General features: G+C 43.8%; 1 protein-coding gene across 1 annotated transcript; it reads left to right on the top strand.

Moving 5' to 3' along the window:
- The first annotated feature begins 1,684 nt into the window (after positions 1–1,684).
- On the top strand, positions 1,685–1,919 carry LOC117900854 (40S ribosomal protein S28-like). Its single transcript, XM_034811375.1, has one exon. It carries the CDS (start codon positions 1,685–1,687, stop codon positions 1,880–1,882), a length of 198 nt encoding a protein of 65 aa, XP_034667266.1. The 3' UTR covers positions 1,883–1,919.
- Positions 1,920–25,279: the final 23,360 nt, after the last annotated feature.

Raw genomic sequence — 25,279 nt, 5'->3', positions numbered from 1 at the left:
CATAAAATCTTCTAATTTTAATCCAGAAACTATTATTTGTTGACACATTTTAATAAAAGTTCTTATGCTATTCTTCTCAATGTCAAACCTCATTCCAAATTCCAGTCACCTGTTGTCACTGCCTTCAAAACTCTTATATATCCCCCCTGCATTCACACACGCTGCCAAAAAAAAGTATTTGGATATTTTGGGCTGTCAGAAAAGCGGAAACAAAGAGAGTGAGAGAATAAATGAAGGCGAAATAAACAAAAAGGCAGCAAAAAGAAGGAAAACTATCGAAACGAAACGTTCGCCGGCAACAAATCGCCCGAAAAACAAAAGAAAAATAAAAGCAAAAAGGAACTTTATAGCATGTCTGCAGCAGAGAAAAAGATACATTTTCGTACTCTGACTCGTACTCGCAGATACTTTCATACAATGGCCGGCAGCAGAAGCAGCAACAGTGCCAGGTTCCAGCTACAAGTTCATTAAATAAATTATTCATACGCAACGTGTGCCGAGCACACAAAAATGGCAACCTGACGTCGCCGTCGCCGTTGCCGTCGCTTCGCTTTGTTTCACTTTTCCGTACGATACGGCACGGCACTCCCGTCCTATCCCGTGTCGCCCCTTACCGTTGGAGGGAGATTCATTGGCAGTTTGTTTTATTTGCCAATGCCTGTGGAATGAAAACGCATTCAGCTTAAATATTTATGCCAAAATGTCTGTGTTTGTGTGAGAGAACGCGCGCGCACTCTCTCTCTCTCTCTCTCTTTCTCTTTGGGGCAAGTTTTCCATTTTTCCTGCTTCATTTTCATGCTCAGCATTGACATTTTGTGAATGCGACGCTTTAACTTCTGGTGGCAAGCATTATTAGGCTCTGCTGGCAACCACTTTACTCTGGGCAAAGACTCTCGCTCCTGTCATGGCAGGAACTCTCCCATTTCTACAGACCATCGCCCACTCTCACTGAGCGTCACCCATTATCCTGTCCCACTATAACAGTATCTGCCCCTCATTTACAATGCAAAAACCCCACACCCCCCACCGCAGTCAAAGTGTGCAACACTTTTTGGTCCAGAGAAAATCAAAATCTAATTTCATTTCAACTCGTAAAACGAAAAATCCCCCTTGCCCTCATCACTTCTCACTCCTTCGTCTTATTTATTTGCATATGGCTATGAAATTGTAAGCTGTTAAATGGAATTTTTTAGCTAGCTCTCTCCACTCGTAGTTCAGCCCTGACTGAGGTGCACCAATAAAAAATCCATAGTGAAATATGTAAATTCCGTTCCTGAAATGTAAATGCCAACAACCGACAACCGGAGAACACTGGAGTGCAAGTGCACCACCACCGACGCCGCCGACAAGTGGCATGGAATACTCGTGCTCGTACATGCTGCATTTTTGACAGTTGCAACTCAATTTCATCCCCCAGCCATATCCACCCCATTTTGTGGTATGTTGAAGTTTTGGCTGACATTTCTGCTGCTGCTGTGCGGTTGGCTGAATTATTTGCTGTTCTTTCGATTCTTTTCATATCCAAAGAGCGTTCGGGCATGCCGACGGGCTGGAGATTTTTGCAGCAGAAAGAAATACCTTCAAAGGCTGGAAGATCATTTATGTTTCACAGAACTAAGCCTTGGAAAAACAGTCACGTTTATCATTTTAAAAATTAACTAAATATCACCTTTGGTTAGAGCTGATGGACAAACCAGCGGTCTATGCTCGCGTTATTAAAATTATTGGCCGCACTGGCTGTCAGGGTCAGTGTACACAGGTCAAAGTGGAGTTCCTGGGCGAGCAGAGCCGTCAGATGATACGTAATGTAAAGGGACCCATCCGCGTGGGTGACATTCTCACACTTTTGGAGTCGGAACGTGAGGCCAGAAGGCTTTGTTAGAAGAGCGCAAAGCAGCAGATGTCTTGGAGTGCTTAAAATTTCCCGAATCGTAAGTTCGTGTGGCACGTGTGGTACTTTTAGGCACCCCTTGCAAAAAGCAACAATAGTCGCACAACAAATGCGAAAAGTACTACTTGAATGGAAGACATCGGTTAGGTATGTCTGCCAGCGAGAGATGATCGAATACTTACATTCACGATAATAAAATTAAAAGACTGATTTATTCTGCTGAAGAGTTAAATTGTTATTTTTGATTTATTCCAACAGTTCAATTTGCGTCGAAGATATCTCAGCAGGGCAAAGCAGGCGCTGGGACTCGGTTCCGAGAATGCAACAACAAAATACACACACACGTCATTGTGTTCAATTTTGCTTAACATTTCTGTGCTTTAGAGTTGTTCTTCAAGTTCTTTGAACTCAATTAAATTTAACAAAAAAAAAAATTGGTTTCTAAGACAAAAAGATACAAGAAAGATCGATACGTAGGGGACTGCAGACCCGTTTCAAGTTTCAAATTGCGGGTCTTGGCTGGACTTTGATCGTCCGTCAAACAAACGGAGAGCTCGAAACTGGAACGCGTGCAGGAGAGGATTTGGTTACATCACGGATAGTTTGCATTCCATTACAAAGTCACAGCACTAAGAGCTAGAGGTACACCTCGAATGATACACAATGAGTACCATATCAAAAGTGAAAATACTTTACATCCAAATCTACAAGTTGGGAGACTTTACTGGCGATGCAGCTGATTCGATGTGAACAAATTTCAACCAAAATGTTACTACCTGCGACAGGGACAACGTTAACAGGGAACAAGATAATTGTGCATCGCTGCACAGTAAATAATTATTTGAATAATTACGGTATCTGAATTTCAGTCGTCTTTTCGGCATGTACACATGTGAACTAGGTGAAGTTGTTGTTAAAAGAAATAAAACAAATATTTCAAGACTTTGATTGTTTTGTATTATTCATAAATATCCTTTCTTCCATAGCTACAGATCAGCAAAATGTAATCCTTTCAGAGAGCCCGTAAGGAAATAGTACTTGCAACTTGTCCCGTACCCTCAGTAATCTCTTTCTTAACATTGCTCTTCACCTTATTATTGTCTGTTTCCCTCGCAATTCCATCAGTCTGACAGACAGCCGTGCAAATGTCAACGAACTGGCAATTTTTTCGAATTTGCCAAGTGAAACGAACGAAGCAACGAAAAGGAAGTTTCCCGCTTTCAGATTTTACAGAAAAACGAAATTCATTAAAGCGCAGTCAGTCGCCCGAGAACAACGGAACATATGAAGAGTAACGATCCCAAACATAACAATTGACAGTGACAAAGGGGCAAAGAGACACAAAGAGAACGAGAGAGAGAGAGTCTGAGAGATACTCCCCAGAGATGGGAGCCAGACTGCAGCAGCGGAGGCGGCAGAATTTTCTAATAAATCTGCGAGCACTTTTTACCCGAAAACAACTGAGAATTTAATTAAAACTAAACTCTTCATTTGACGACCGCGACAAACGTCCGCCCCTATTCCCTATCCATTCCATTACGCACCCGTCCTTCTTCTGGGGTTCTGGGGGCGTGGCAATTGGCAAAGCAGCTGCAACAGCTGTGCTGGGGCTACAAAAGATACAATACAAGACAATACAAAGAAAAGCAAAGAAGGAAAAACTTTCGCTTTCCACGGTCTGGAGTTGGCAACGCAGAAAATTGTGGGAATTTTTAATGAGTCTCCCCGTCTACTCTCCATCTCCATCCACTAGGGATGGGATGAATGTTCTTGTGCGCACTGACTGCCAGCCATATGCTCATGCTAATGATTATTGTCATCATCTTTCAGCATTTAGTTATTCATTATTTGAAATATGCTTGTCTCTGGGCAGCCCAAACAAAAGCAAAGAATTAACGTCAAATAATATGTTTCCATTATGTTTTGTCTCTGTCTCTTTGGGTTCTCTGTGCTTCTCCCTCATTTGGCTCTTTAATTAATTTCACTTCATTATGTTATTAATGCGCCCCAAATTATGCTACTCGCCTTTCCTCTCTCTTCTTTCTCCTCCCCTATACATTTTTGCGGTTAAATGACCAGGGAACGGTAGAAAATTGGTGGAGATTTTGCATGAAAATTTGTGGCCTTTTTTCTTGCTTATTTCTGAAAAGTTTTGCAATTATCTCAATCTCTGGTGGTCTGTGTGGAAAAAAGTTACCGCTTGTTAAGGAAATTATCCAGAAATGATTGTATTTCCATTTGAATTTTCTCAATTTCCGAAAGAAAATAAAAACTCTTTAAATGTGGGTCACATAGCTCGGAGTTGGCCATCTCTAGCAAGTGGTTTCATCCCTAGATTCCCGGCAATACAACGGTACAAAGTACGGTAAAACGGCAAACAGATACGACAGCAAGGCAGAGAAGCTACAGGCAAAGATCGAGGAGCAGGTAGAAGCAACAGTAAGGCTCGCGTAGAAAACGCAGCAGAGAGAAATGATGCAGCAAAGCGTCAAGCTGGCAGAGCATCAGCCAGCGTAGCATAGGTTTTGGGCAGAGACACGGCGAAGACGGCAGCCGAGGCATTTGTCACGAAGAAGAGCATGAAGCTATAATCATAGCGAGTCGAGAAGCCGAGCGGGTGGGAACAAGAAGCAACGCTGATTGGGAAGAAGAACCGAGTACAGGCAGCGACGTCACAGAGGGGCACAGACCGATCAGGAGCCAGCCGCCAGATCAAGAGTCCACCGTAAAACATTGCCTAATGTTCAAATCGTGGAAAAATACAGTTTATACGCGCTTTTGTGCTGGTATAAAGGTGAACATAATTTCTTTTCCATTACCATAAATTTTGAACAAGTTCAATTCACGAAAAGTTTGCCTACAAATCCATTATAAAACCATTATTGCCGCCATTTCACAGAGAGCACTCTCACAGTTAGAGCAAATTGGGCTCCACCTACCCGAAGAAATCCGTACGAATAAATTCCAAAATTGCCGCCATGACGACCGAATACAAAACCCAAAACAATCCGTGCAGCCAAAGCTATAGAGGACAAAGGAATATCTACTATGTAGATGGGGGCGTGCCAACGCCCATGTTATGGTAGGGCATCGATGTCAGCAACAATTTTGCCACCCACCCAACCCAGAGTAAGAGCAAAATCCCAGCGTGACTTTCACTACCGCACCCCCCGCCACTCGCACAGTTCCCTCCCAGTGGCGTGTCGAATAAATTTTATTTAAATAAATAATTTTTCCATTAACCGCAAACATGGATTTTGGTGCAATTGCATAAATGGAATGTAATAAATGAAGTGCAGTGCCAAAGGGGTTTGAGATTACAGGGGGAGGGGGTAGAGGTTGGGTTGGTCCTTTGTCGCTGTTGTTGCGGTTGATGGCGTGTTGACGCGGTCTCGCTTTCGGTATTCCGATTTCCAGGTTGCATTGCGCTTCGCGTTGCATTGTTCGGTTCCGCATAGCAGCCCTGCCCCAACTGTTTTTTCTGTACTGGAAATTAGTTTGTAATTTGTTTAGTTTACACAGAAAATGGCCGCACAATGCATTTACATATTGCACATTATGTTGTTGCGGTCGCATTGTTGCAGTTCCAGTTACACTACCAATGATTTGCCCGTTTTTGTTGTCGTTGCTCTTTGAGCCATAAAGAGCATAAACTATTGGCGGTAGGACATGGGTTGCTAAATTGTTAATGCCGACTTTTAGGCGTCCAATGGCTGCCTCGCCCCTACAGCTATCCGACCTGTCTCTCTATTGGGGTTGGTTTATTTAATTAATTAGCTGATTTTGTGCCACAGAGAGGGAATACGAGTATGAGTATATGAGAACCAATTCAAAGTAATCGTAATTTGTTTCGATTTTCCAGGTTTGTAGATAGTTTCCTTAAGATCTGGCCACTCTGTTGTCGAAACTTTCGCTCTCTCTGCTAAATCATTTCAAATTAGTTGATAAAAGATGCGTCTCTTCTCTCAAACACCATCCCAAATATCCCCCAACTTGAGCTCACTTCTGATGTCTATTTATATTTATATCGCAGAGTTCTACTGCAACATTTTGCTTCCGTCATTGCCTCGTTGTGGATACAAATATATTTCTCATTCATTAATTCGAAAAATTATAAACCACAAAACTTTTCCTCAAACTTTGCCACTCATCACTGAATCTGCCAATGCAAGAAGTTTTTGTGTTTATTTCAGAATTCACTCAAAGTTTTTGTGCCACAGTTATCCAAACAACATCCGCCACAAGCGACGACTTCCTAGTTCTATTGCTCTGCGTGCGGATGGATGTGGGTGTCTGGTGTGGGGTGTCTGACTATGACTCTGACTCTGACTCTCTGGTATCCATTTGACAATTCAATAGAAAACTGACCGACCTCACGCAGAAATAGCCAGAAATACCCACAGAGCCATAGAGCCACAGAGCAACACAGCCACAGCCACAAACCATTCCATAAACAACGTGATTTCAATTGAAAAATTATACAAAAATAAGAGAGAAATTCTTAGGAAAGAGAGTCGAACATTTGGATACTCTAGGTGAAAGATCTTTCTTTCTAAAAGTAACGCTTCCATATTGAAAGGGTTCTGTACAACGTTTCTAAGAGAAAACTCATTTAGGAGGAGAGACAAATGATCTGGCTGCTCCTCGTACCCTCTATACCCTCTCGTAGAGTAGCACATACAACATTATCACTGGGTGAGGCATTTCCACAAATTTCGTGCTCGACAGAAATGTCTTTCAAGTATTCGTAAACAAAACAAAATTTAGCAGAGAGGCAGAGAGCAGCAACGGGTCTCTCCGGAGTCTCGAGGTCTCCACCCACTTGAAGCCATCGTCGCCTCATTGCCGACATCCTGCGTGTAGCATTTTTTATTTGTATTATTCTATTTTCTGTTATTATCGAAACGTGCAGTGACAATTTGCTCATCGAATTTATGGGCCATTGTGCAATAGAAGCCACTCTAGTCCGACAGCTTCAAGAAATATTTTAATAATTTTATTCGATTTTTACAACGTCACGTTCGAAAAGCGACTTCCAGCGAGTGACAGAGATAGCCGAGAACTTTTCCATCTGGTCGCTTTTTATGAATTTCTAATTAGACAATTTCCAACGCACATTTCTGACACCTCTGTTTCGAACGGGTTGAGTCGTAAAGCCCAAGGCCCCAAGCCCCCTGTTTTACGACATTTTTATTTAATTGCAAAAAATATAAGCATTAATGCCATCGACATTTTACGACAGCTGACGACCATTTAGAGCTGTCTCTCTTGCCCCTACAGTTCCGGCCAAGTCGTTACATTACAAGCTTACTGTAATAATATTAAAATTTTTGAGAATTTCATAGGCAAACTTCCGTGGCAATTGAACGTTTTTTGATGACCAATATCTGGGGGAATGTTGCAAGAAATTATTGTTATTTTTCCGATTTTTAATTGATATTTCCCTGGCCAAATCCCTGATCCTTATGCCAGTATAATCTCTTTCGTTTACTGTGAATTTTCCAAACCAAAATTCTCCCCCAACAGATTACCGCAAAATTTTGGCTGCCTTTCACCTAATGGCATCTGATGTTGAGCGCTTGGTGCTGTTCATCATGATGCCGCTCATGCATTTGAAGTTTTGACAGTTGACTGTCATTATTCCAGCCCCTTCCCCAAAAGACCTCAGTACCAGTCTCCTCCCCGTAACCGCTTCCCCCCTGTCGTGGCATTCTCAGTCAAATTTTGCAGTGCGTTTGCGTTTTACGTTAACATTTCGCCGCCTTGCATACTAAACAAATCCTCCAAAAATCTACCCAAAAAAGTGGACTGGGTAGTGGCTTCAATTGTTGCCTCCTGATGCCACATCCCCTGCCGCTGCTGCCGCTGCTGTTGCTGCCGTTGCTCTTGCGACGAAACCACAAAATGGACAAAATGTGTTCAATTTCAGGCCTGTGATTTTTCAATAGACAACTGCATGAGGGTTGTGCCATGGGTGGGGATTTGGATTGGGTGTTGGGTGTTGGGTGCTGTGGGTCATCTGGCATCTGCTTTGGCGAATTAACATTGATGCCGTGCCGGGCTGAGCCATCATTTTGTTTGTTGGCCGGCTCTCATGCTGACTGGATGACTGGTTGGCTGGCTGGCTGGCTGGCTGCCTGCCTGGCTGCCTGGATGCCGGAGCCTGGTTGTAGGATCTGACGTGCAAACGTTCCCGTAGAACGTTCATTAGCACGCACGTCGGCGCCATTTTGCAAACGCATTTCCGCTGCAGCTGTACGTGCAGTCGTGCAGCGTTTACCGTTAGTGGCCCAAACCCATAGAGATGCAAGCGTGAGATGTAGGGATGAATATCGCATCGAAAAACAATAATAAAATCGGAAAATAAATCGAGCTTTCATCTAATCGAAGCTCGCATCAAAGATGTGATAGAGTATCGATTTGCAGTCGTAATAATCGTTTTTCTCTATATAAACGGTGAAAAGTGAGCAGCAAATCCCTCTACATGTTCGTGACTCACATCCCCATCTCCAGTCATTTGCACAATAACTGTTTTCCGGCAGTTATCCTGTTAAGGCCAGGTAAATGTTATAGCTGCTCTATTTTTCCCTATTTTCCTTTTTTTTTCTTGCCGCCACCATCATCATTTTTGCGACTGCCGGCTGGCCCCATTCAAAAGGCATTTTTAATTGGCGATGTGTACAGCAGCTTAACGCTCTACGGATGGTAGGGATCCGGATAGCCGGATAGCAGTGCCGTTGCCTTGTTCAGGAACAGACGACCTCGTTCAGTAGATGCAACAGTTTTCGCATTGGCACCAGCATCAGAATCGAAGCGAATCGAATCGAAATCCAAGAGCCAAAAACCAAAAACCAGAGAGCCAGAACCAGAACCAGCGCCAGCGTCAGAGCAAGAGCCGGAGTGCAGTCTAGTCGATAATTGGTAACGCGTCACGTGTAATGCTCTCAAAAGCCAAAAATGGAATTTCTAATTAAGTTTTACAGGGATTTAATATCGACCATCTCTGCTGCAGTTTCCATTACAGTTAACTTCCCCTGCCCTCCACGCCCGCCCCCACGCCCACCCGCTCGTCAGCAACAACCATGTCGCCCTCCGGCTACTAGTGTGTACGAAATTTTGGTCAATTAACACATCAACGAGCTTAGGAACAGAAGCCCAGAACAGACCCGACCAGAACCCCAGTCAAATAGCCAGAACACAACGAAAAAAAAAAACAAGAACGAAGCGGAAAGGGGAGCAAACGGATGGGGGGAGAAGAGAATTTGACTTACTTTCTGGAACATTTTGCTGCTGTTTCTGTTCTGTTTCTGCTGCTGATGCGCTTGAGGGATTAGCAAGTAGTCGAAACGAGCATTGGCTGTAAAAGGGAGACGAAGTGAGTTCCGAGTTGAAGTTGCAAGCCGGGCCAAGATGGGGTTTTGGCTGTGTAGCTGTAGCTATGTTGTGGCCAAGAGATGTCTGTCTGCCCAAAGGATGAAGGCTGAAGCTGGCATCACTTCCCCCACCCTTCCCCCGCACTTGATGAGTAGAAAATTGCTTTTAAAAATCTGATCTGCAGCAAAGTTCATTCATTGGAGAGTGTTTTTGCTGTGGGAACTATGCCTGTCAGTTATGTGTTGACTCTCAAATTGGTTTAGGATTAGCAAAAAAGGTAAGTTTACCCAGAGAGTTAGATCCCTCGTACCTCGTTGAGAGAGAGAGTTACTTAATGGATTTCCCACTCATTTGTTCTGTGTGGCTCTGAAACTTTTGGCCCCCGTCTCTATTGAACAGCAGCAGCAGCAGCAACAGATACCCAAAACCCAGTCAATATGCATATATACTATAGAATCCATATCATACACAGACTGGCAGCAGTTGCCTGTCGATGCCAAAGTTAAGACAACCTTACAGCCAAAGCTGGCAACCCGTCACTCACTCACATTCATCCCATCCATTCATTTCATTCATTCAGTGGCTTGCTCGCTCTCTCTCCTCTTCGGGCCTGGGCCTGGGCCCATCATTTGCCAGAGCCCTCGAAGCAGTAACAATTGATATGCGTGTACGTGAGGCGAATGGCGAATGCTGCTGAGGGGCACACACCATCATTCGAGGAGGCAATTGATTTGATGTAAGCGGAAGGTAGCAACCGTTCGGGGTGGGGACACAGGGGCGCAGAGGCAAACTTCTGGAAACTTCTGAAGTTGGCACGCGTTAAAGTCAGGGGCTCCACCAAGAGATGTTGTTGTTAAAGTGTATCAGTGGGTTGGGATACGGACAAAACTTCGTTAGTTTAGAATTAGAGTCAAAGGTAGAGCGAGAGAGAGAGAGAGGACAGGAAATTCGAGAGGCAAAAGAGTACACAGAATGTACAGACCACAATTCCTTTAGTCCTTACACTTACGGTACATTTTTACATTCATTTTAGCGGTACAAAAAGGCAGACTTACAGCTGTGGAGGAAACTCTACGCCAACATACAGGAAATGGGAAAATGTCTCTCTTTATTTCTCTTTTCCTTTGGCTATGTCTATTCTTATCAATTAGCAATTTATCATTTATGCAAACAAACAGCCGAACAACCAGCCGACAGCCGACTTCATTCAATAACTCTTCGACGAACAAAACTGTTGCGCCTGCGCGCTGCCCGCTGTCTGTCGGAATGTTTGCCTGTCAGCAGGAGAGCGAGGGTAGAGAAGAGAGAGGGTAGAGAGTCCACAAATGGTTATGGCCACGGGAATTTACACAAAAATGCAATCAGCCTGCAAGCAGATAAATATACAAATTGTCGGGCCAGAGGACAGGGGACAGAGCGGAGAGGATCCGGAGTGCGGACTGCACAAGTCTGCCTGTCGTCTTATCATGAATGAATATTTACACAGAGAAGGAGAATTCGATAAATTTATCAGCCAGATATGCGATTAGCACAGCATTTGTTTGAACTTCATATTTAGCTGTCAGTTTCTGTTTAGTTGTTTGCAGTCGTCTCGGAGCCTTGGACAAGATACAGATTGTGTCGCGGCATGGCATGGGATCGTTTGTTTGTGCAGCGAAGAAGCTATTTGTTTGTTTGCAGGATGAGGAATTGGTGCGTCAAATGGGGAGTTGTTTGAGCAATATCAATCGATCGATGTTTGCTAGAGGATTTAATATGAAATGGATGCACACTTTTAAGGATTAAATACATAGGAAATCATCGAAAATAACATTGCATCCATAGTGGAAGACCAAGTGGAAACTTGCATTACCTTTCAAAAAATATTGTTCGTCACATGAAGCAATTATATAAGGAGGTCTCGTCGGCAAAATTTCTTCCCCAACAATGCTGTCAATAAGTGCAAGTGAAGGAGATCTGCGCTGTAAATGTGAGTGAAACGACAATGGAGTGTGCTTTGATGGCATGGGGTTTAAAATTGCACATTGCAAGAAAAGGAGTTTAAGTTTTCTTCGACAAGTAAACAAGCACTGAACTCTAAGGAAATAAAACGAACTAAGACGCGCAGCCGACGAGACCTCCTTATATAATTTCTTCATGATTCGTCAGATATTTTAACTTTGTAGCAGCTTAATGTGGAAACTTTATTTAGTCTTTTGATCTGTCATAAAAACTCACTTTTCACTTGCACTTTAAGTTAAAAAGACAGAGATTAAATGCAAGGCCAGGCACTCTCTTTTTGCTTTGGCAACTAACCTTGAAACTCGCTTGCAATAAGAAATAGAGGACAAAAACAAATAATCTACGCAGAAAAATATAAGTCCCGTTTGTTACTGCTTGAGGTTCACTTATGTATGTATGTACACACATATGTTGTTTGTGTGTTTTTGCTGAGAGTGACATGCAAGAAAGAATATGAGGAGGAAAGACGAAAAAGCAGCAAAACATGAACGAAACGAAACGAGCCGGCAACAGCTCGTTTCAGCATGGATGGGGTGGGGTGTCTGTCTGTATGCACAGTGGGCGGATAGGTCGTTTCGAGTGCCAAGACTTAATATTATTTTAATTATACGGGTGTGTCTCACATTCTTTACTAATTAGCTCGAATATCTAATAAACATTTTTATATATTTGAAATGAATATTCTAGTCCAAGATTTTGTTCGTAAAGTACCAAACATCCATGTTGCCTTGCATGTATTATCTCCTTGTGGAGTTGAACTTGCCGTCTGTCTATTGTATGGATCGAGAGACGACTCTCTTAAAAGATCAAAGGCGCGAAATAAAGAGAACGCTCGAGAAAAGGAAAAAGAGTGCGAATCGCAGATTTTGATTGGTTGAAAGTTGAAAACGCGTAAAAAGTCGGAAAAAAGTATTAAAAGTACATATTTATTTTCGATATCAAATTTCAAAGTACATGGCGGGAAATAGGAAGAATCTTAAATATTAAGATCTTCAAGACAATACGTACTTGATCTAAAGCTGAGTTGAGATGGAAAACAATAATTAAATTTAAAAATGATTGTGTCAACTCTTCAACGTTGACGGCGCGCACATTACATTAGCCGGTGGATTTATCTCCTCTGCATTGCTGCGTGTGGATGAGACAGAAATGGAGACTAGGGCGGTTTGTTTTAGAGCTCTAGTTTTGCAACGCATTGACAACACATTTGACACCCACACCGAAAACCACGAAGTAAATAGTTTAGTGCGTTAAAATCGGATTCCGCGAAGTGAAAATAATAACCCTGACCCCGAAATATGTGTATTTAATCTAAATAAAATGCAGCTAGAGAAGCACTCGATCGATAGAGAGACATAGAGAGAGAGAGAGAGAAAGGGAGGGAGCGAACCAAAGACAATTGCGATGCAAATTGCGAAGGAGACAACGAAGTGTAACAGAAAACGTGCATCCAGCTCCATACATCTATGTACATACATAAGTACATGTACATACATATGTACATATGTACGTTAATGTATTAGCATATGTACATACATGTATGTATGTACATATTTACATATTTATCCACCTAAAGCCTTTGGTAATCCATGTCTAAAGAGTCGTATTTACCCGTACGGCAGCTACTGTATTCAATAAATACAAGTTTCACCAATTATTCCCACTTTCAATAGATCCAAACTCCGCTCACATCCATTGGAAACCTCTAAAAACCCTTTCCGATCACACCTTATGAGGTCACACATTGGAAACGCTGTATGGATTAAGCAGATTAGCCGCGGCAACACTCGAACTATTCATGGGGCAGCTCTGGCTCTGTTGGAAACTGTGTCACCAAGTCAGAAAACATTCGAAAGTAACAGAGCGACACACGCGAGTATCGGCCGCCCCTGGAGGCAAACAACCATCCCCTGCCCCACACCAAGTGCGCTCGACCAATCAATCAAAAAACGAGGCAGGCGAGGGACCATAAACCGATACCATCTACAAGTGCAGCCCCCGCCCCGCCCCCACTCGAACTCTCATACCACGTTCCACTAACCCTGCCAGTCCCCTCCCTTCTACCCGCTGCAGACTCTAGCGTGGAGGAGAGTTTTATATCGCGCAAACAAAGCGAAGCGTTCCATAAATCATCGACAAGATCGGCGCTCTCTTCGCTCTACCCCAATGGAAAATCACAAACGGGACTAAAGCCCGACCATAATGCCACATTATGACAAGTGGCGGCGCGTTACGCACGAGGCGAATGTAGTATCTACCCATCTCCACCGCTTGCAGCTTGTATCCCATATCTCGCATCTCTTCCATGTGTCGCGGAGTGTGTGAATATCTTGATTAATGCGAGCGGCAATTATTGGAAATTCATCAGCGTCCCCGCCAGGCAGACATCTCAACAAAAATTTGTACACAATTTATTTACTCGTGAAAATGTATCTCAAGGAAAGTAAAAACAAAATCAACAGTTACCAAATTTGCTCTCTTGTTTGTTTCGCTTAAATTTCGGATGTTCCAGCAAAGGGGAAATTCAAAGTCTTATACAGCCTTTGAAAGAGAAATGTTTGTCAGAAGAGCAGGCATCTGGGAAAGAGAAATTGGAGTTGCAACTTCTATTTAAGTTGGAGTAGCACAAAGTGTTGCACAGGTGTACATATGTATGTATATGTATGCTGGGGCAGGTAATTCTGAGAGTCTTCTGGGAGAGTTTATTGCCAATAAATGTCTAGGAATTAGTACAAAGTGAAACCAGGCAGAGGTTAAGAAACTAACAACAAATTAAAATATTCCCCAGTATCCATAAAAATATATTACAGATAAAAATAAATTAAAAACCAAATGTACAATTCACTCTGGCTAGCTGAAACTCCAAAAAGAGTACATACATAAATACCCGAATGGAACCCACAAAAGAGAACCAGCTCCAAAGAGCGCGCGACTGCAAAACTCAACGAAGCGCCGCTCTTTTAGTCTCCCTCTCTCTCTTTTTCTCGCTCGCTCTTCTACCATTTGGCTCGCTCTCTTAGCATCCACTTTTACAACACCAACACATACAGCAATTGCCGTTCGTTCGGTTTTTACATGCCACATGCCACACATACTGCTCTTCGTGCCGCCGCTGCTGCTGCCATCGTCGTCGTGGGAGCTCCTTTGCGGCTTTACATCGCTCGTTCCATTCAATCGCTCGTCAACCTCCGCTCGGCGCGTTACAAGAATCGAAAGCCACCGACCGACCGAACGGCAACCCTCAAAACACAATCCTCAGGCCGCCCAGAGAGCGCTACGCAGTCGACGTCGGCGTCGCAGCAAACGCTGAGGCAAGCAGCGAACAACGGGCCGTGCCGGGCCGCGGTCTAGAGTCGCGCGACGGCGTTTCAGACTCATCCCAGCGCCCGTGGCAACAACAACGCTTCTTGCAGTTTGTTTCGAGTCCGACAATATACGAATAGTTTTCGGTAAAACGGCGAAGTTCGCGCGCGTATCGCGGAGTGTCGTCTGCCACAGAAGTCGCATCGAATCGGAGGCATAACGGAATAAATAGTGTGTTTAAAATGCGGCAACTGTGCTTTTGGCGTCGCCATCAATGCGGGGCAAAGTGTGCTTTGGTGTGAAATGTGCCACATAGAAGGCCGCTCTACCAACATATGCAAAACCTAAACCAGAGATCCAAAAGATACAAAATCTTTCGCGTGTGCAGCGGCGCATCGACCGTGTGAATTGCATTTATTTTGCATTTAAAATTTTTGAGTGATTTAGTGGCAAGGGAAAAACAAAAATCCCCCTCAATACCCGCCACGAAACTGTGCAACAAAACTAAGGATTACAATCAGCAAAAAAATACATAAAGATTTTACATCTTTCAACAGCAAAAAAAGATAGCTTAAAGGTGAGTGGCAGAAAGATCGAAAGCAAACACCCAATCAACAGGAGAAAACTCAGCGGGAAATCGTAGTGAATTATTCCTAAGAATCTGCCTCAAACTACCTTCTCATTACATCTCAATCAATCTCTGCAGAAATCAATTAAAAAACAATTGCTGCCTTGTGTTGAAATCGAAATCCCCACAAGCAATTATGTAAATAAAACCAGCAAGAAGAAATCACAAAGTGAAGAACGATAAATAAACAATTGCACAAATAAAAGCGAGTATCGGGTGCATAGATAATGAAACCAAATAATCAATTAGGAAATGGCAGAGCCATGACGACATGGCACGGGGCGGAAACAGGTTTCTTTATCAAATCGCCTTAAATTTAGTTAGCAAAGATTGCTAATTAACGGGCAGCAACTGAAAACTGGCTACGAATGTTTTTGCTGGCTCTTAAAATGAAGCCAGAACTTTGCAGAAAGAAAACAGAAGGAATCACACGAGGAAAACGTCTTTTTATTTTCCGATAAGAACTGAACTGTAAAAAGCAAAATAAAAGCAGATGTGCAATAAACAGGTGGAAGAAACCAAACAGAAGGAGGTTCTGTTGCCTGAAAAAAGAAATAAATAAATAAATCTTTCGGAAGAGTTACAAAGTTACAAAAATTACAGATAGAAACTTCCACCAGCTAAGGTTTTTACGAGATTATTATAATTATAGTAGAGAAAATAATTGCAAAATAAATTGCACACAGAACTCAGCCCTGAAGTTTATCAAAATATATGAGGAAATAAATGAAAAATGTTTAGGAAAATCCCTAATGTCGCTACACGATTTAAAAATGTTGTAAGCAGCGGATGTTTGTGCCCTACAACACGCTATACATAAATATGTACATGTATCCACAATCTGGTGCATGCACCACAAAGGTTAAATCTAATCGCCGGGCAGCATTCCCCTCACATTCCACGCACAGCTAACCCATTTTTCCCCATGTTTTGGCCAGCTCCCCCGACCCAAGCAAACATTAATTAAACACAAATTAAGAAAAGTCAAACTGTCAACATCTCGGGCTAATCAAAATAACCTGCTGTATCTTATAGATACGAGACACAAAGCGGCAGCCGGAGCAGGTCATAAAAATGCTACAAAAAGAATCAACAACAAAAGAGAAAGAATATCTTCGAGCATGTCTCTCTCTTGTGTGTGTGTGTGTGGAGAAAGATCTTTGCTTTCCCTCCCGAAAGATACGAGATTGTTATCTGCCAGATGCAGTTCTTTGGCAACTTCACAGTTTTCCGGTAGCTACTTTTTCCACTTTAGTTCCACTCGCTCTGTGCCGAAGTGTTTCATAATTTCCACACTTGTTGTTCGAGAGGTAATTAAAATTCCACCCAGATATCATTCTTTCTTCTCTGCTGCTTGTTGTAAATAACTTTAATGAGTCTCCTCCCCCACTTGATACTTCACTCACTTTTGAGAATTGTTTAGAAACTGAACTGAGGGATTGGGGAGGCATCTGGCATGTGGCATGAGGCATCCGCCAGATACTTGTTCGTGCATCTGCGAAGATGCAGTGCCGCAATCGCGCGAGCGGCGCATGCATAATTAATATCGTGTAAAAATCATAATTACACCAATTAAAATTTGTGTAAACAAGTTGGCAGCAGCCGAGCGCGTGGCTCTGCCGCAAGCGCCATTCGGGGCGCCCCCAATCATTATTATAAAATCTTGAAGAAACCAAAAGCCAGCAACTCCAAGCTGTGGCTCGGGTGTTGCTGAGAGTTTGGCTTTAATTTGTGGCTTATTCATGTATGTTTATTCGGCATGCATGAATATTTCATTTGCCCCGATGATTGATGATTGATGATATTTGATTGATTTAATTATACTTCTATACAACAAGTTCTTTAGCCAAAAACGTAGCCTCAGACAATTCAATTTTTGCAAGAGGATTTCGATTTTGCTTTCCGCAGGCAGAAAGAAGAATAGTTTCCAAATGAAACAATGCTGAATTTATGGGGCTTTTGTTTTCAATGTTTTGCCTCCTGCTTTCTGCTTTATGGCTTGCAAATTTCATTCTAAAAGCAGGCAAGGCATAAGGAACCTCTTACGATGGATTAAAATATATTTCATTTGGTTAAATGTGTTTCCAAAAGTATTTTCTATTTATACTTTAATTAAATGAAAGTTTACACAAAGTTTCCAAGCTTCATTTGTTCTCAGAAATATTTGATTGAATGGCTGAAGTATTCATTAAGCTAATATAAAACAGTATAAGCTATAAGCAAATACTTTTCCATACATTGTGTGGCATAAATTCAAATAATGATTGCCTCTCCTCCATCTGTAACCTAATTTCGGTGGCTTCTCTGCTGCCTCCATTTTTCCTCACTCTCTGGCGCTGACGAAAACCACGATCAACAAAATTTATACCTGTCAAGAGTTGTACCGCTCTCCTTCCACCCAGAGGAAAAAAATGTCATTCTCGACTGCATTCACAGCGTGATGTGGCAGGGGCAGTGGTGCGCCGACTGCTGGTTCGACAACATCGCCTTGTGGCTCCTCCCACATGCCGCAGCAGAAGTGGCTGCCAGTGTTGCTGCCACCGAATATTTGGCCCCTGGCTGGGGCACCTTCCTACTCCTCCGCGTCTTCTAATTAATTAGCATCTAACTAAGAATAATGTTTCCTGTGGCCACGGCCCCGTCTCCCCGTCTACCCGTCTCCTTCGATGTTGCAGTGGCCGGAGTCGACTGTCATAACTCGGCCGCAAGTTTATTTGTTTGCCTCAAAAAAAAGACACCGAATGGGAGAGATAGAGGAAGAGACCGCAGAGGCAAGACACAGTTGCAGTGGCAAAGCGGGGGCTCTGTAAAAAGATACAGTGGCAGAGCCACAGCTACAGATACATCTGGAGACACACAAGGCGGCACACAAACCGCACAGGTGCCACAATTCTCCTCAAAAGACCTTCTCGCCAGCACGGCACCCTCTCTCGAGAGCCATGCCACAAGGTGAAATAATTCTTTGGACCTCTGCCTGGTGCCCGGTGCCTCTTGCCCGCAGTTTCTCCTTAGTCTTCCCATTTTCCACCGCTTTTCATTTAGTTTTTTTTTGTTGTCTGCTTTGGGGTTTTTCTGGTATTTTGTTGCTGTTTTTTTTATGTTTGTGTTAAAGTGTAAAATCATTTTCAGCCGCGCGGCTGCTTTTGAAGAAGAAGCTGCGCCCTCAAGTGGTGGCGCCCCTGAAAATGTAGCCAAAATGTAGCCATGTGTCGGTGTATCTATGCGTGTTGGTCCCTTCAAAAGTAGCCCAAAATGTATCTGTATCTGTACCTGCCACTTGGCATGTTGTTGAGAATTGTTTTTGCTTCTTCTCTCTCATGTAATGACTTGGCGCCAGGTCCACACACATTTTTATTTGCTGGCAACAACGTGCCTAGAAGCTTGAGGTTTTCAACGGTTTGTCCCTCGCATTTTCAGTTCATTTCCACGCTGCACGCTGCAAGCACTGAGCTTAATTAGTTTGAAGAAAGAAAGGCGGTGAAAAGTGGGGGAAAAGCGGGGCAAAGCGGGGGAAACTCGGGGCAAAAGCTGTGTGCTAAAGTGTCTGAAATATTTCAAGCTGTCAAGAAGTTCGAATGGTGGATAAAAAGTAAAGAAAAAGGAACAAAAAAACCTTCAAACCAAATGCATGAAAATTAAATGCAACGAAAATACCCCAAAGAATTTACCATAAAATGTGATTTGCAATAAATCTATCTGCGCTTCCGTGGCTGTGTCTTTGTCGTATTTCTCTTATCTCACAATCTGAAATCACTCGCTCAACCGCAAACCCCGTGGAACCCTTTTTATTCCCAAGGAAAAAGACCACACAAACATTGAGATTTCCTGCTTGACTTCCTTGCCGATGACCCTCATCGAGGGCCCTGCTCCCTGCCACAGATACTTCCCTCTCTCTATGTAAATGCATGCCCCTTGGTGTGGCCCCTAGACACGATCCATTATGGCGACGATTTCGTTGAGCTAATTAACTCCCGGTTACAGTTCACTGCGCGAAATTGCGATCAGGGAATGAACGAAGAACGACAAATAAAGAACCTCCCGAGACATATTACATTTGTTGCATGCCCCTCACGAAACGGAAATGAATCGTCGCGACGCCGCCGCACTGATGACGACTTCCCGCATTTCGCCTTTGCTCTCCTTTGTCCGATCAACACACAGAGAAAATGCATTGAAGCAAGTCGCTGCTGCTGCTGCTTACAGCTAGAAACTAGTGAACTTTCAGGCATCATCAACATCATCGCTGCAAGCATTTTTACGCATCACAAGACAATGGGGCATCATTAGCCCCGATCTGATGGGACGCTCAGGGTCGCAGCCAAGCCCCCAGGCACGGAACCCAGCAGAGCCCTACCCAGCAAATCCATCAAAAATGCGGGAAGATTTTTGTATTTTTGTATTTTTGTATAAATAAAATTTGGTTTGGTAATTAAGTTCTAAGTTGCCAAACTGCATATCCAGAAAGGGCATTTCCCCGAATCATTAATCAAAGGTCACACTCCTCGCTGCACTCCACTCCACACTCCTCTCTGCGGCTGACAAAGTTCTGTCATACATGCAATGTAATTCGTCAGCAGTCAACACGTTTTATTCGCTGGGATAAGGAATACATACAACAGAGTTTTGTGTTCCATTTAGTCAGTCGAATAAACCCATGCCTAGTCCCTGGGGCATGCCACACACACACAGAAGACACACGCCAGGTGTCGAAAATGTGTGTCATACGCTGGGGAGTCCACTCTTAAAAGGTTTCCACTGCTTGGGTGAGGGTTTCAACTGCTGAAAGAATAATTTCCACTACAGGAACGAGGGTTTTCCTATCCACTACAGGAGGAAAGGTTCTGCCACTGCGAGGGTTGCTCCTGCCATGTCCAAATGGACAACATGTTTGCGTAATTAGAGCATCAGATGCTCCTGTTGTTGTTTCTGTTAGAGAGCGGGTTAAGTGCCGAATGTTCGCAGGAGTCTTACAAGGGGTTAGGACAGCAATTGCTGCGGCAAACGAGCTGGAAAATGGATTTCTAGAGGCAGCAGCACTCAGGGAAGCAGTTTGGGCGAGCTCAAAGATGCTCCCGGCAATGTTTTTGTACAAAAGAATAATGTAATGAAGATAAATATTTAATATGCCATAGCCCGATAGTTCTTCAAGACCATAACACGATTTTTCATTCATCCCTTAAAGTTTTCAGTGGAAAAAGTACTTTAAGATGCGTTCTGTAATGTTTCCAAATGAAAGAAGAGGCTGATTTGATATTATTTTACATTTTAATGCATGTAAAATCATTTAAAAAAATATTTATTGTTTGCTTTTTTGCTTTTTTGTATTCAAATTTAGTTCTGCTCTGCCAATATTTATTTGTTGGCTACAAAACATTTATTTAGCCATTGACAGCTTAATTTATTGTGGCAAGAGGAGCCTCAAAAGGTGCTCTAAAAGTTTTGTTAATAATTCTGCTAAATCTTTAGCCATCATGTACAATTTTCTGGTAGCTTTCAATAACCAAAAGTAGGTTTTCCTTCGATGTTCTCTACTTAGAAGTTCCAAAAATCACTTTTAGTTACTGCCAGCTGTCTCCTTAGGTCCTTTTCCTTTGCCTAAATAATCCGTCTAATAATTCCATCAGCAACTTGTACTCTCTCTCCCCCTTAATCCCCTACAATCAAAACTCTATTTGTCTCGTACTTCAAACCCAAGTGAGCCCCGTCGCACCCCGCCAGCATAAATGGCTTTGGCAACTCATTCGTTTAATGTCCATTACCTCCATTGAAGTCTCCAGCTAAAGCCCTGAAGCCAATAAAAAGCTTTTGTGGACTTCCTGCAACAGCAGTAATAGGCGGGGGAGGAGGGGCGGGGCAGCCAAACAGCAGCCCCAAAAACAAGCGTTTTCCAGCGTTTTATGACCACAAAACCCGCAAAAGCGCAGCCAAAGCCCGGAATGAAATGTTTTTTTTTCATTTTCTTTTTTGTTTTTCATCAGGCCGCCGCCGCCTGGCTTGTTCCGGGTGCCATTAAAAGAACCGACGGACCGACCGAGCCTCTCCACCAAATGTGGCAACGTGTGACACAATTGTTTTTGGGTTGCAAGTAGCAAGAGACAACAACAAAAAGCATAAATGCATTTCAATAGTGCAACAAAAACGACGCACACGTGCAACATTGTGGCACAGAGAGAGACTCTTTTAGCTATAATTATTAACTGCCATTTTGCGAGTGATTTTCATTTTTTACATAATCGGATTCTGAAGATTCCGTGGAGACGCTTAAATCACCTGAAAATGTTTTCCATCGCGTGCACTCCGCCTCCTTTCGGTGGCTTCTGCCTTTGTTGCTTCTTTCACTTACAGTGCGCGTCATAAAAATTAATCAAGCGTTGCTAATTTGTCTGCTGCAAGTAAAAGAGAGAGAGAGAGAGAGTGGGGGAAAGAACGCCATGAAATGCCATAAAAACAATGAACCCGCGTCCAAGTCGCAGCTGCAATTGTGCCCCCCCCAACCCTTTTTATAATGCCCGAAAATCGATAGGAACAGAGAGAGAGAGAGGGAGAGTTCGAGGGAGGGAGAGGAGAACATGTGATGTGCTGGGATGTCCTGGGCCCGCTGCGCTCCGTTGATCGGCCTAACGACTGTCCTGTCTGTCTGAAAGTTCCATCTGTGTGCCGGCATGCCCCCTACCACCCTTTGCTTTGTGTGTGCCGCTGCCGCTGCCACTGCTGCCTCTCCTGTCAATCAGCGCTTTGTTGTTGCCCCGAGTTGTGGCAGCCACTTACTACCGCCTCTGCCCCATTGTCAATGTCAATGCTGGGCCCGTCATTCTCCTGCCCCTTGCCCGAACAAGAATATGCTGTTTTTTTTGGGTTTGAAAACATTTTTACATATTTCGCTGGCAAAGCAGAAGAAGCCCCAGCCCCAGCCAAGCCGAGCCACTCGGCTCGCTTATAATTCATAAAATAAAAATTCCAGTGCAGCGCAGGGCCCACACACGACGACGCACATGGACTGTGGATGCCACACGATGATGACAAACCACAGACAAAGCGGGCAACAGGATGTTCCTGCCGTGCGGCAGTTCCTTCAATTGGCGTTGGATGAGTGGCCAGGCAGGCAGCAGGCAGCAGGTGATGAGGGAAGAGATCCACTTTGATGCTGCCACACAAAGCCCCTGGGGGCATCTCCTTTCAACTTGTTCGGGAATTTAACTGGCGGCTGGAGTCGCGATTTATTTTTGGGGTATTATAAGTTTGTTGTAAGAAGAGTTCAAAAATATTTACTCCGCTTTTAAGGAGAATCTGTAATTTAACAATCTTTGTGCATAATTTAAGGAATGAGAATCTACAGAATGGAAAGATAAAGGAAGTTTATGAAGGGTTATTCTGAGAAATGTTTTGCAATTAAAAAGCCACAAATGCTGAAGAATAATAATAAACATTTATCAATAATTATTATACAATACTGCAGATAAGTCATCGGTCCCGAAATGAAGAGGCGACACAGTATAGATCATGGTAGAATTACTACTAGGTAACGGATTCACCACAGGCCTTCTCATTCGAGGACCATATGCAGAACGTAAAACGTTTGCTATCTCTCTCTAGCGCTTGCCTCTCTGAGCGTGGTGAATAAGCTTATGGTCCTCCACTCAGCTGACGACGTTACCTATTAGTAATTCTACCATGGTATAGATGATATATACAGTGGTTTATTATGCACTCGGACGGCGCGGGTGTTAGATTGTATGTGATCGTGTATGGATGTATGTATGTGGGTGTGTAGAAGTATGACTGAATGTAATGTATCGACGCGTGTACCGGAATGTACGGGGGTGGGTAGAATACTAACTGCCGCTTAGCGGCTGCCCGCCAGCTCGCGAGCGCCAGCAAAGAAGGAGAGGGCGAGAGCGAGAGCGTAGGCAGTGAGAGCGAGAGCGTAGGGAGTGAGAGCGCGAGCGAAGTCTGGCTGTTAACAACAGCCCGCTGCTAACTCGCTGCTGCTACTTTCAACACAATTAATTATAAGTTCTAGTTATATTATATTCCATTCTTCCGAATTATATACTAAAGTTCAATGAAATTCTTAAGAAAATGCTTCCTACTTCCTGTTCATCGAAGATTTTTTCATGTGTTTATGGAAACTTTTCCCATTATACAAATAAGCGACATAATCGTTGCAAGATCTCTTCTTTTTCTTTTCTCTTCCTTCCTTTGCGAAACATCTCCTCGAATATCTCTTCTAAATATCATTGAGAAACGCCCACTCTTTCGGCATTCCCTTGCGCTATGGCATTGCTCTAGTCGTAATACTCCTGGCCTCTCGTCACCCCTCTTGGACTTGTGCCTGTCAATATCCTTGCGCTTGCTCGTTGCGCCCGACTTGCTGTTTGCCTATCAGACATGTGACGACTGTCATTCCGCCACTTCAGAGGCCCTGAACCCACTCCCTGCCGCCTACTCGCGCACTTTATCCTCTCATACTCCTCGCATTTTGACTCCCACAATGTCTCCCACACACTCGTTGGGTTGAACCCCTTCGTTGGGGTAGCCCCGCCCCACCACTTATCATGCATAAAAGTCTAGAATTTGCCGCATTCTTTTCACGAAAAAAACTCGACTAATTTGATCCCCAGGCGCTGCTTGAGCCTGTGTCCCCAGGACTCGGGACTCGGGACTCGACTCGAATCTCTTCCATTCCCTTTTGCTCCTTACTCCGTCTTTCCCGCCGCTTTCCGCTTTCCACTTTCCACTCCACTGCCTCGCCGTGATTTCCTCAGCTTACCAAAGCGTGAAACATTTTTTTCGCAACCTTGCGACCTCACACGCCTCCCTCATTCGCTTTCAGAAGCGCTGGTCCCCTGCCACACTCCTGCTGCTTCCACATAGAAATTCAATATTGCTTCTCTATGTCTATGCTAATGAATGGCTCGCCAAGGAGCGAGCCAGCAGCAGCAGCAGCATAAAGGGAGACAGAAATGGGACTAGGGAGTGTGGAGCAGAAGGGAGACACTCCTCGGAGGAGAGTGTAAGAGCGGGGATGGGAAGAGCGGCAGTACCACAGGGTCTTCGCTTTTGCGCTGCTTTTATTTATTTTTCCGGCTTCCTGTTTGGCAGCTTCTGTCTCTCTTCGGGTTTCAACTGTATTTGATACCCTACAAAAGGAGCTGGTTTGCTTTTTTGGGAGTGTTTCAAAGCATCTAAAATATATATACAAAAAGGGAACATAAAAATGTGACACCTGACAGAGAGTGGCGCTGCAGGCTGCTGCTCCGATTGTTGCCACCGAAGGCGACACACACTCAGAGCAGAGAAAGATTTCTTTTGGCTGTGCAAAGAGTTCCACAAGATGTCAACTGAGTTTCTTAGTTGAATCTGATCGAAATAGAACCACAACATCCATTAGAAATATTTGAAATATATTTGAGAGATTAACGATTGCTGCGATCTGCTGCCCAGAACATATCAGAAAGGGAATCGCTGAAGCCTTCATTAGTGCCATTGAATTTATATTTGATTTATCTCTAGGTATGCCCCGCTTCGATCTATTGTTGGCGTTTTTTAGTCCTCTTTTTCGTCCTTGTTTTTGGCTGCCTTTTTTGCGGTGTGACGCAGCAACTGAAAGTATGCAACACTCCTCTCTTTTTCGCATGTTGCTTTTTGCATATTTAATGGTCGCCCCTCGCCGCCCATTCGCTCACAAGGACAGACAAAATGGCGGCATTTGCCTTTTTTCGGGCCACCAGTCCTCATCGCCCCCTCAGCACCCACCGTGTGGTTAGGCGTTGATTTGTGGGCGCCTCGCTTGTTTGTTGTTTCCTCCTCGTCTCGTGTCTATTTGTGGTTTTTGTGGCGGCGTCCCCGGCCCCAGCCCCAGCCCTGCTCCACTGATGTGACTTTAATGAACTTGGCTGACTCCTGTAACTCGAAAATCAATATGCAGAGACAGAAAGTAAGCTTTAGCGGGCTTTAAGGACTGCGCCCGGGGACACTCAAGTACTACCCGAGTTTTTGACGGGTGCAGTCGAGAGGTTTTTTCCGTCAGTGTCTCCGAGGCCTGTCACAAATACTAGACAAAACTCCATCAGCGACACCCA

This window comes from Drosophila subobscura, chromosome U, assembly GCF_008121235.1.
Source record: "Drosophila subobscura isolate 14011-0131.10 chromosome U, UCBerk_Dsub_1.0, whole genome shotgun sequence".
Taxonomy (NCBI): domain Eukaryota; kingdom Metazoa; phylum Arthropoda; class Insecta; order Diptera; family Drosophilidae; genus Drosophila; species Drosophila subobscura.
This window is presented reverse-complemented; position numbering and strand designations above follow the sequence as displayed.

Excerpts from the sequence above, each read along its gene's own strand:
- LOC117900854 (XM_034811375.1), top strand. The coding sequence starts at position 1,685 with ATGGACAAACCAGCGGTCTATGCTCGCGTTATTAAAATTATTGGCCGC.